This window comes from Topomyia yanbarensis, chromosome 2 (assembly GCF_030247195.1).
Source record: "Topomyia yanbarensis strain Yona2022 chromosome 2, ASM3024719v1, whole genome shotgun sequence".
Taxonomy (NCBI): domain Eukaryota; kingdom Metazoa; phylum Arthropoda; class Insecta; order Diptera; family Culicidae; genus Topomyia; species Topomyia yanbarensis.
Genome location: NC_080671.1, coordinates 369,825,236 through 369,838,344, shown reverse-complemented (window position 1 = coordinate 369,838,344; position 13,109 = coordinate 369,825,236). Strand labels below are relative to the sequence as shown.

Below are 13,109 nucleotides of genomic sequence, written 5' to 3'. Positions count from 1 at the left end.
TGGAAAACCATTACACGCTGGATGCACATCTCCGGTGTATTGGGCTCGTGGATAGTGGTATCTGCGCTTGTGACGACGGCTATTACGATATCGAGCACATTGTCTGGGCGTGCATCGAGTACAGTTCCGCCAGATCTTGGCTTATGGACACCCTCCGGGCCCAAGGAAGACCACCCAACAGGGGAGTGGGCGTAGCGTATTGGTAAATCGATTGCCTTGTACGCAGCGCACCTGGGTTCGGGTCCCGACCCCGCACATAGGGTTAGAAATTTTTCCTAAGAGATTTTTCTAACCCGAAGAGGCGAATGACCTTAAGGTTAAAACCTCTATAATTGAAATAAAAAAAAAAAAAAAAAAAAAAAGACCACCCAACGTCCCGGCTCGAGATGTTCTGGCAAGCCGTGAACTTCTCTATATGTCCCTCGTATACACCTTCCTGAAAACCATCACTATACAAATTTGAACTACCTCTTTTTTCTATCATTCTCAGAAGTGCCCTTTTCCCTACACCCACGAGGGTTTGATGCGACTCCAAGGCGACACCAAATATCTCTGTCGAATGAGCCAACAAACACGGGACCGACGTACAAACCATACGCGAAACTCGAAGTCTTTCCGATCCGCATCTGAGCCGTACTACGGAATTGTCTGGAGAAACCCCTGCCGACTCGAGGAGAAATACCCGGCGTCCCAGTAGATAATTCCTCCTGATGAAGGCCACCCGATTCTGTAACCTATGCCGTTGATCTCCCGATGCCTGAAACTGAAATTCTCCCTTGCCATCTTTGTCCACCCCCCCCCTCTCCTGACTCTTATAACCATAAGTATCACCCCCCATCACCAAATATCTTCCCGAAGCATTTAGCTTTTCCTGTCTCTTCTAATTCTAACTAATATATTATATTATTTCATTGAAAATGCCCAACTCTACAACCACAAAAAATAACTCTAATTAATCTCCCCGAATCTTTACAAAATTAAATCACGCCCTCTAGTTATTCCTAGTTTGAAGATAGTTATAAAAATTGTCCCCCTTAGTTAAAAAATATTTGCTTCAATAATCTCCCTGCTAAAAATTTCAAACCATATTGCCATAAAAACTAAATGACACCCCTAATCTTACGAAAATTATATTACCCCCTTGTGTATAAGTATAATATAGCAATAAATGCTCCTCAATTTCATTTAGAAAAAATCAATATGTAATCCCCTAATTTTAAATAATTTATAATGTAAAACAAAACAAAATTGGTACCTTTAAGCTAACGCAAACCTGCCCTATCAAATAAACGAATTGAATAAAAAAAAGTACAAAGATCAAAAACGTTTCAGGTACAATTACAGCTCTACACAAGAAATCGACCTTGATAAGATGGAATGTGTGCAATTAAAGTTGACATTGAACTACCAACATTTTTCCCGCGTGCGACACCTAAACTTCTTAAAATCTCGACCGCTAATCCGAGCTGACTGGTGCTACAACTGTCGCACACACTGAACAATAATAGTCAACCCAATCCCACTACCGCCAATTATACTCCCGAGATTGCACTGGATTAGCATAACGCAATTGATAGTTAGTGAACGCAAGAAAAGGGTAGAAGAAAGATTTATTCAGCTGATTAAGACGTAACGAGCGGACGCAATTCACCGCCCTCGGCATTTTTTGCACCCGTTCTGCGTCGTTCCAGCGAGATTTCCGGCTCAGTAGATAACCGTAGCATGGCATCGAACTTGAACTGCAGGTCTTCGATGTGCGCATTTGTTCGCAGTTTGAAATTTCTCACCAAGTGGATGGACATAATCTTCAAGCTGAACATGGCATAGCGAGAACCTGTAAGTTTAGAGATGTTAAGTTTTGTTCGTCAATGTAAAAAAAGTGTAATCTACCGATACAATTCCGCGTTCCTCCACTGAACGTAAGATACGCAAACGGATGCCGTCCTTCGACACGCTCTGGAGAAAAATTTTCCGGATCAAACTTATCGGCATTCGGTCCCCAGACTTCCTTTCGCCGATGGGCGTTGAATATGCTAATGCACAAAAAAGTTCCCTTTGGCACTATTAACCCATCCAAATCTACGTCCTTTATTGGTGTTCTCAATATATTCGGACCGACGGGGAAAAGCCGCATAGACTCCTTAATGAACATTTCCGTATACTGCAGCTGTTTCAGTGCTTCGGGAGTGATGATTGGATCGCTAGAGCCTGGGAAGACAGTCATTATTTCTCTGTACACTTTTTCCTGCAAGCCCGGATGCATAGCGAGCATCAGTGAAACGTATCCCATCTCGTTACCGGAAGTATCGCTGCCCTGTGAAATCAGTGTTACTTACAATCACTGTACATACAAATAAGAACAGTTTTGAACAGTATCGTACCGCCGTAATCATCGTGTACACGTTATGAATGATTTCCATTTCCTCGAACTTTTTCCCGATCTGATGGTTCAGCAGTTGGTCAATGAAAATCTGAGGTTTTCGGAACTCGTCACCGTCGTTGCTTTCGATCGTTTCCGTAGCTTTTCGAGCTCTGACGTCACGCAAGATCTGCAAAAGATTTAGTACAAAGCAGCTGTGTTATTTTTTTAAAGTTTGAAAAGGGACATCTTTCTATAGTTTTCGAATAACTCGTTAAGATTTTAAATGAATGTTGGTTTAAAATGCTGAATGTTCGTGAGTACGGTTCCTACCATTCATAAAAATACTAGTTCAGAAATAACAAGATTCGCAGTCAATCGATGTTATTTGCACCAACTGCCGGACATAACAATTACAACAATTTCTTTAGTTTTTCATCGATTATGTATCTCGATACGAACTTGCGCGAAGAAATAGTCGAATGATTGAAAAATGTTGCCGACTTCATATTCAAATCAATTAAATTAAATTTTATTATATTTGTACACATACTATCGATAATGCCAAACGAATGTTACGTTCAGTGATTCTTGGTCTTTCTTGCAAATTCTATTGGTCCCATGCAGGAATTGGAAATCTATTTTTTCATAGTTTACTTCAATGCAGAGGAATTACACGTGTACGTGGTTAATCGTAAAATATGACAATGGCCGATTCGCAGTTGTGTTTGGTTCATGAATTTACATGACTTTCTCTGGCAATTATAATATTTTGACATAAGAGCATTTAAAAAAAAATACGTAGATGATTTTGCATGTAGTATTTTCCAAAAAAAATATGCGGCTACACTAAATCAGTCGCATCTAGACCACCGGATAGAGCAGACGCTTGCTAGTGTATATAAAGAAAGTAAAGTGAGTCTTTTAGAAAGTGACCTTCTGGAACAGAAGGAAATTAAACAATCGAACACACACACCAACACTCGTACCAAAATGGCAACAGCAAACCCGACATTGTCGTCTCCATCTATGTCCACCAGTTTTCGAATCAACACATTTATGATAAATTTCTCGGAAGCATCAAAGAAACCTAAAGTTGATATAGTAGCGGATTTGATTTTCAACAAAATTAGAATGCCATCGGAACGTGTAAAATCGTTCCATTTCAACGGTTCAAGAGGAGTCACATATGTCGAATGCGATAGTTTAGACTATGCTTTAGAAATAGTCAAAAATCATGACAGAAAACACGAGGTTTCATACGACAACATTAAATATACTGTTCCCCTTTTGATGGACGACGGAGCCACATTAGTTCGGATTCATGATTTACCTCCAAGGATGGATAATGAAATTATAAAAAAGTATGGAACAGTATGGAGAAATTTTATCGATCAAAAACGAAACATGGGAAAACCCAACTCAACTGAAAGGAATTCCAAATGGAGTGCGAAAATTAAGAATACGCCTTGCAGCAACAATACCATCCTACATTTTCGTGGCAGGACATTCAACTCTGGTATCATATGAAAATCAGCAAATCACGTGCCGTCACTGTGGACGTCAAGTACACTATGGAGTTAAATGCGCCGAACTAGCTCAGGTCATTGGTGGACAACACAAAAGACTCGGCAGGATAGTCACTGTACAGCATCCAGTGAAGCCATGTCAATCGTGGATTAGGTACATTGACCCTGAAGTGGTTCCATAATCACCAGCTAGAGGAAGCACTCAATGAAATCATCCCACTATAGTTATTGATGTTTCGTCATTTCCCTTTTCATGGGTTCGCGGATTTACAGTAAGACGAAAAAATGCTACTGGAAAGAGAACCCAAGTAAAAGCAAAGTCCCCAAAACGTCTTCTATTTGTATTCTCAGAGGCGCAAAAGGAAATCCTTGGATCCTGGATTGAAAGGTAATTTTAGTCGGGAAGAAACTCTAGTTAACATTGTTTCATCGGCCAGAGATTGGTCCACAACTGGAACCATTTCGATTTGTTCGGCTGCCAAATTTCCTTGAAAATGGATCACTCTGCCGTGATACGCGTAAGAGTCCCATTTACTATCGATTTTCTTTAAATATGGGACTGTTATGCTTATCACGGTAGCACAGGTCATTAACATGTTATGTATGAACGCCTCATGCTTTTTCTCTTCATTTTCCACGTAAGAGAAGAAAGTTGAGAGATTGAAAAAGACATCGGATGGTACAATTGAGGGATTCGAGTATTTAAAATTTTGTTTGTCGTATTTTGCTTGACGGTGAATTTACGTTGCAATTGAGCGACCGAAAATAAAAGTCGCAAGGATAGAACATGCTTCGTAAAACCCGTTTCAAATATATTAGAATATAAAACCCGGATATAAACTTCAAGCATAAAAATCGGACTGGGACTTTCGTTTGTAAGAGTCGGATAAAAAAACATTCAGTGAAAAAACCGGAAAATAATATATCCGATTCTTACAAAGTAGTTTTTGTTAGCCGAATTTTAATCTTGAACATCAAGATATACGGATGCTCCTACGAGCGAATTATTTATTTTTAACCGGTTTTTATACTGGAGGTTCATCCTTGCCGAGTTTTACGGGTGAGAACTTTTTAAACGATTTTTATACTGAAGAATTTCTGTCCGATTTTAATGATTGAAGTTTATTTCCGATTTTTATATTCTAATATCTTTGAAACGGGTTTTGCGAAGCATGTACTATCCTTGCGACTTTTATTTTCGGTCGCTCAATTATGGTTGTGATCGGTCATAACAGCGATTTGAACCAGAGAAAAAAAAGCGAAGACTCAGTAAAGACAAATATTTTACGCTTACAGGACAAAAACCAGGACAAATCAAGCGTTTTCCTTGACATACCAGGACGCCAGGACAATCAGTGAAAAACAGGACATTTACTGGGAAACCAGGACGTATGGTCACCCTAGTTTAAGCAGGAGCAGGATATTTATTAGAATTTTACACCAAATTTAATTGAAAATAGGACCATGATTCTATCGGCATCTTGAATAAATCATAATCTTCAGCAGAATTCTTTCTTGAGAAGGATTCCACCATACCTGTAAGAAGTTTTTCTCTAGATTTTTGCATCAAAATTCAAAGAAAAAAAAGCCGTAGATACCGATAAGGATACAATCGAAATTCTGAAATAAATTCTATTGGAATGCTAAAACCCTGGAATGTATCTAAACAGAATCCTGAGAAGCATGTCATCAATATCCCAAGAGACTGCCAGAAACCGACCGAGCAAAGTAGGAATAATGACATTTTATGCATCAAAAAAGCCTGCAGTAACCGATATGGGTATTACGAGAAAAATGAACTTTTAGTTTAAAATCAAAAGTTGCATATTTGGCAACACTGCCGTTAAAGACTAGGTTTTTTTCTAGATTCTTTGAACAAATCCTTCAAAACCATCTCGCTGATTGATTCTAGTGCGAACAGTACCAGAAATATAATCTGAGGAAAACTTTTTTTTAAACAATTTGTTAAAATTAAGAGTGTTCTAGTTGAAATTTGAATTTTTTTCAAAACACCCGGATAATCGAATCATTTTCCCCGGTTAATCGAATCACGGCTAATCGAATCCCCATAATCGAGTCCGACCTGTATACAGTTAAAGATGTGCGGCTGGAATTTAAATAAAATATACGACAGTCAATCACACGAACACACTAACCCAGCCCAAACTTTTTCAGTAATTTCTTTTGACGACTTGCTCAGTAAAGTGATATTTTTAAGGAGCTGTCAGCAAATTGTTTAAAAATTTGCAGAATAGTTTTCATTTTTTAGCGGTTTTCAGTAATTTTTCGAATAATTTACTGAAACCCGCAATATTTTTCACTGGATTTATCATCTCTTCTGTTTTTTTCGGTACATAAACATTATCCAGTAAAATACTGACTGATTGTTCGGTAAAATTGTACCAACATTACCGAACCTCGTCAAAAACTTACAAAACAGGTACAGCAAATCATCTGTCAAGTCGCCATTTTCAGAGAAAACTGCTGACTGACCAGTGTTTTTTGACGTTTGGATAGAACGGATAGCGGAGAGGTAGGTACCAAATTGTTTTACTGAATTGATTACCGAACGGTTTACTGTTCAAAACTTCAGCAAAATTTTACTGTACCCAGTAATTTAAATTAAGTGTAAACGTCAGTCGAATCTTTCGAAAATTCAGTTTTTGTTTTTTTACAAGTGTCCATCATCGGAATTAAATTTAACGGGTGGTAAAAAAAACAAATATTTAAATAGATTCTTCGGATTGCTGAGTAATAGAGGTTAGTTGAATACCACAATAAATCGTCTGCTCAGTAAATCAATCCACACGTAGAGTTTCTCAGGAAATCCGTCACCTTCAAACACCTGACTTAAAATGATAATACATATATGCATTGAACATTTATGAAAAATTTCACAAAACATTAAACATCAGTGTTTCTGTTGGTGCTTCACGTTAATCATTTTACCCGAAAAAGGCTGAGAAAATTATATTTTCCATGTGGCTTGCAGATTTTCAAAAAAATAGTTTTCGTATTTTTATAAAAGCTGTACATACTTCAAAATTGAAAAAAATGTGAAAAATATTTCCGACTGATGTGTTAAATTTGAAAAATTGAGCAATTTGTGAGGAAATGAGCAAAATATAAGCTTGGTGCATTTTTTATGTCTGCTATTATACATCGTAACGGTAGGGCAGGTTTATTAAACTTTCAATGAATGTGCTGATTTTTGGATTGAATTCAAATTTCAATGATTATACATGATGCTTACTCTGAGTGCTTAGTCTGCCTCTGAGGTGGAGAATCACGGTGAATAAAGGGAAGATACAGCGAAAGGAGTTTTTAGGTTTAGAAGAGAAAACCCAGTGAAATCAGCGTTTTTCTCGAATTCCCAAAATATTGGAACAGACAGTTAAAAACCAAAAATCTCTCTCAGCAATCATTGCGATCAATTGTTCACAAATATCAGTGGATTAAGTTGAAGAAAACAACGTTTCTCTAGAGCTTCTCAGCCAAATAATCAACGATCAACTCACCTCGTTAGCGTACTTGTATGCTTCCTTTCGAATCCTCTGTTCGGTTCTATAATCCTGAGTAAGCCGATAGACGTACTCCAAATGAATAAATACACTCAGTATTCTTCTGGACACGAAATGGAAAATCCTACCGATAACATATTTTAGCAGGTATAGGAGGCAGAATTCATATAAAAAATCTCACTTGTCTATCAAGTAGGACAATTTATCCGCACCCTCCTGCCGATTAAGATCAGTTCCAATCGTGGTAGCACAAACCATCTCCAACGTGCACCGTTGTATAAATGGTATGATTTGAACCGTTTTATGGTTCATCAATCGTTTCGTCAGATTCTGGGCGCAAGTGTCGAAAATCGGAATAAATCCGTTTATAATCTTCTGATTGAAGGTAGGATTCAATGCCTTGCGTTGTCCTTTCCAAATGTCATCTGAGGATGAACTCGAAGAAATTAAACGATATTACAACTTCTCGCTTCGCTCGGTTCATAACTTACAGTGCGCAGAAAACACTCCATATTCCAGCTTAAAGAAATCATAGAAGTATGGCTTTTGCATGCAATCCGGATGGGTAAGGATCTTTTGAGCCATGTTTGTGTCATTGGTGCAGATCATCGGTACGAATCCTATCCACATTTTGAACAACTTGGCGGGATGGCTCAAAGCTGTGTTGACATTAACAAACCTCTTCTCATCACTTTGACCGAGGAATAGCAATCCGTTACCGATGATTGGATAACAAGGCTCAACACTCGGTAGGTTTCGAGCGAAGGACATAGTTCGTCGGATCCTAACATATTGCACCACACTCGCTATCAGAACCACCAATAGCAACACTTCAATCATCACCAACTAGAACAACGATTTGCACCAATTGTCGTAAACACCCGGAGGAGTCACCTTTAATACTGTGTTGATATTCAACTAACTAGGATTATTTATTGTCTCACCACCGACCAGGCACGCGGATGTTGGAAATAGGTCACTCAATAATTAGCTGATGCATTGACCTAGGGTGCCGAACATCACGTTTGCTGATTGAAAAAGATCATCTCCAAATCAGCCGTTTTCCACTGATGCTTTCACAACATTGCACATGGGAGGGTAGATACTTACTATCGTTCTTATATCACCGACTAATGTGCGCTCAACTTCTGTTTGTACTGGAGACCTGTTCTCGTTTCTATGTAATTAAAAATTTAATGACAAACCAGCACGCGACCTTGCAGGAGATATGTCGCTGGCTTTACCCCTATGGGAACCGAGTTCGATCGACGGTCTGGGTGGAGAAATAAAGCGCTTCGTTTGCGATTCGAGTCCACTTTCGTAATATATGAGAGATGGGACGTCCGAAAATTCCTTGTACGCGAGGACTCCTTCGCGTACATGTCTGAGTACTGTTTTCATCCCACCACGGGGTGATAAACCCATTACTGGTGTTCGCACAGGGTATTTATTACATCTGAGTAGCACTTTTTGGTCCCTAAATATGCTCCTTCCTGGTAAGGTGAATTCGATAAAACAAAATATTTTCTCAATTGTTGCATTAACTGCAGTATGAAATATTTGAAAATAACCACCCGGCGAATGCAGCAATTTGATAACAAATGTGCATCTTTTATCTCTTCTTCATTCATATATTAAAACAAAAATTAACACGATTAACCGAACCGAAATGAAATCGCACATCACCCGATAAAAAATATCATTAGGTTCCACTGTTAAGGGGAGCGTCTGGTGTAAAATACTCAAAACGAAAGTTATTTTTTGGTTTTATTGGTCACCGCAAAATTGTTATGTATTTGGTTTAGTGATTTTTTTTCGGTGAAATTAAAAAAAGAAACCTTCTTTCTTCGTTATTACTTTACGTTTCGGCCTACTACGCTTCAGCCATCGCCGGACGCCTACAAACATTTATTTCAAATAATTATTCACATTCACAATAATTACAACGTATTTACAATACATTACAAATTAACAATCAAACTGACATAAATTCGCTCCAAACACACTCCATTCATTCACATCTTCTGCCGACTGACGAACGATTTGTCTTATTCGGCTGTTTGCTTTCACACACTGTCGAAGCTTGGTTACCAGCCCGTCATACCTACGTTGTGCAGAACGTTCAACATTCTCTCTGTAGGTTTACGGTTTTATCTTCCCCCAGCATTTTGATATGGAACATTTCAGCCGTCGCACAGGGGAGTAACTAGAACAAATTTCTGGCCAAAAACCAAAATATTTTTTTCTCGATTTTTAGTTTCGTTATATTTTTTTACATACCTGGAAGCCTACTGAATAACGTGGTAAAATTGGGAGTATGTCAAAAATTGTTACAGAATTTTTGCATGGGTGCAAATTGGTGATATTTTAAGGGGATTCTTAATAATTTTCATTATATATCCAGCAATATCGCTTTCTAGTGATGATGACTGTATTAAATAAGACAATATTATTACAAACGTAGTTCAACACAGCCGTTTATATAACTTAAGCCTAAAATTAACTAAAAATAGTGGTGTTACTGTACATTGCACCAACTTTCAAAAATACGTTTCTTAAACATTTTATTCGAAACTTGAATGAAAAAAAGTTATATTAATCGCCGAGATCCGGCAAAGTTTCCGAAGCAGAATTACAATACAAGATTTCAGATATCCAAAAAACATAAGAACTCTTCCGGACTTGTCCGATCCACAAATTCCAAGCGATTTGAAAATATTGAATTTTTTACTAATTAGAGGTACACAGAAATACTGTAGGGCCAAATATTATGTTTTGAAAAATGTATCCCTATGAAAACCTACACAGTCGTCCCTTGCCCTCTCCCTTTTTCTCTGATTATTTATTTATACAACTAGAAAATCAATTGTATTCACAAAGATTTCCTCGAAATTACTAGTACATATTCGAAAAGATGTAGAAAATTGCCTTTGCACTGGTAGGTGGATATATACCATATGGTTCCAAAATCTAGTTATTGTCTATTTTTTTGTATTATCATATTGAGGCATAATAACAGCAATAGCAGCAGAAAATCAGTCTACTTTCTACTTCTGCCGCAGTCAGACGTACAATCGAGCCAAGTGAACAACAGGCCTCTCGATCTAGTGTGCATTGTCTCGAGAACAAAGGAAATATCGGATTATTCTTGTCATCATGAGTAAAGTTGACGAAAAAGCGCTACTCCGACCCAACGCTGCGGTCGTTGACTTTAAATTTTGTTTAAAACGACCGAGTTTTAGTGAAGTGGAATACCTTCTGAAGGTAAAAATGCAACTTAGGCTTGCGGAAGTCTTGTACCTTCAATATCATCATCTTCGCAATGTAGTGTTAATATCATTCAACACGTTAGCACAAGCCGAGCGTTTCGTTTTGAAGAACAACTTAAAACACGTGGTTGAAAGTGACAACGTTGGAATTAAGATTCCCGTATACATGGAGAATGATTATATAGATGTAAGGTTATATGACCTATCACCTCGTACCCCTCCTGAACCAATTGCAAAATGCATGTCGCAATACGGAGAAGTAGAATCCCTTACTTCTGATACTTGAAGAAACTTCTTCCCGGGTACTCCTAACGGCGTTTTTGTAGTGAGGATGCGGGTTGAAAGGCCTATACCCTCCTACTTGGCAATAAAATTCAATACTCACGGAACTACAATTATGCAAACTACGCTATGCACCCATGAGGGGCAAACTCCTACGTGCAAGTATTGTAATCAGACAGCTCATCATGGACAACTTTGCGCGGAAGATGCAGAGGAAAATGCATCTCAACCGATTGCCAACTCATCTACGGCAAACCAACCTAAAACAGAGTTTTCAATACCAATGCCTGAACCACAAACGGTGGCCAAATTTGTGGCAGCAGTTCAGACCATAATGACAACCGCAAAAGAATCATCCAGCACCCCAAAAGCAACTGTAAGCAACATCGGCAACGAATGCAGTAACAATGACGACGGATTTACACTGATCAACAATAAGTGCAAGAAGCAAGGGAGAACATCTGATCCCGGACACCAAGCCAGCTTCGACCGGGACGTGAAAAACAAGAGAGAATTAAATGACCCCCCTGACGTTGTTTGCCAACAGACCTCGCGAAAAAAGGTCTCTGCTCGCAATAAAAAGTTGCGCGCACGAGATCCAATTAATTAATTCTTGTTCGTATTTTTATTTTTACATGTATTGTAAACGTATAAAAGATCCACTGCTCCGTTAAGCTACCGCTATGAGCCGTGTCAAATAAACGAATTAAAAAAAAATAGCAGCAGAAAATAATTTTAGCCAGGATTCGACCCCAGTTACTCCTCTGTGTGTCGTTCTGCTGTCCTGGTTTTCTATTCGAAGTCGAAGATTGACAAACAGGGAGGAAACTGGAAACGAGGGTAGTGGAGCACAAAAATGACACGAAGACGAAAGATGCCAGAACCGGACTATTACTAAGACGGACACATCTTCGACTTCGCTACTACGCAGATAGTCGTCTACCTTTTCTAGCTTCTCGAGACCTGTACACACGTGCAGTGCAACGCAAAACCATGAAAGGGTTTCTACCTGAGGCGCGCTTCTCGAGCCGAAAACGTCGCATAACAGCCAGCACGCCTCACAGTGGCGGATCTTCAATCAAAAGTCGGACAAAACCTCAAATGTTACCTAATTTGGCTGAAAATCACAATTTAAGCGAATTTTGAGGTGTTGAGCTCATTTTTGATGTCAAAAGTCGTAAAATATTAAATGCATTTTTCGATACAGTGTCATTGAACCTTTCTTATAACTATGATCCCGTTTTCATGATAGATTTTCCGTTACTGTTCACCATTGTCAGCAATATCATAAAAAATGAAGAATACTACTTTAAATCTATTGTATAACATGGTTTATGGTTTACTGTAGATTATCTAACTATTTTAAACAAAACACCATGCGTCTCCATATCAGCAACAAAGCTTCAAAATCTCCTTAAAACTTTTTGCGCACCTAGGCGCAGAACGAGATCATGATATTCGAAAAGTAGAGGTTATTTCCCATAGAATGTATACTATGTGACCGTTCCGAAATGATTCCGAAATTTGTACAGAATACATTAGTGAAAAAAGTATTTTTGACCTGACCACCTCAAACATATTTAAACTAAAAAGTCATAGTTCCAAGCAAATTTACCAAATATATTTTATTCACTAACCAAGTTCTTTCGTTCCTCTACACAATGAAACTAGTTGTGCTAAAATCGGACTAAAATCAAAAGAGCAACATGCATTTGAAGTGAACAGAGCAATGGTGGTTCCGGAAATGAAAATCATTAAAAATTCCGGACTTTGCTACGTTTAAACTCATGTTAAAAATCGTGTTCTTATCCAATGTTCATAAAATTTTGAATATACATCATTCAATATATGAGATATTTAGGAAAAATATAAAATATCAATATTTCAGAAATAAATTTTTGAGGTTTTGGCCAGCCTCCAGCCACTGTGCGCCCCTTCGAATCTGGCCTGAAGAAACTTTGTTTATGCGCCAATCGATAAACTTTTTTAATACAATATAAAAGACACTTATGCCTTTCAAAAAAATGCAAAGAAAAAAAAATATTTTTTTTGAAAATTTTGCATTAGAACCTCCGCTTAAGGGGAATAAGGGTTTCAGCGTAAAAAACACTTTTTTGTGACTTTTGGGTGAAGCGAATTGATCGAAGCT

At 38.2% G+C, this 13,109-nt stretch overlaps 1 protein-coding gene across 1 annotated transcript; it reads right to left on the bottom strand.

Moving 5' to 3' along the window:
* Positions 1-1,382: 1,382 nt before the first annotated feature.
* LOC131684499 (cytochrome P450 4c21-like) lies at positions 1,383-8,491 on the bottom strand. The gene is made up of 6 exons (XM_058967432.1): positions 7,901-8,491; positions 7,591-7,834; positions 7,407-7,533; positions 2,382-2,549; positions 1,891-2,314; positions 1,383-1,834 (listed from the first exon to the last, which is right to left on the bottom strand). The coding sequence occupies exons 1-6, from the start codon at positions 8,247-8,249 to the stop codon at positions 1,623-1,625; spliced, it is 1,524 nt and encodes a 507-aa protein (XP_058823415.1). The 5' UTR covers positions 8,250-8,491; the 3' UTR covers positions 1,383-1,622.
* Positions 8,492-13,109: the final 4,618 nt, after the last annotated feature.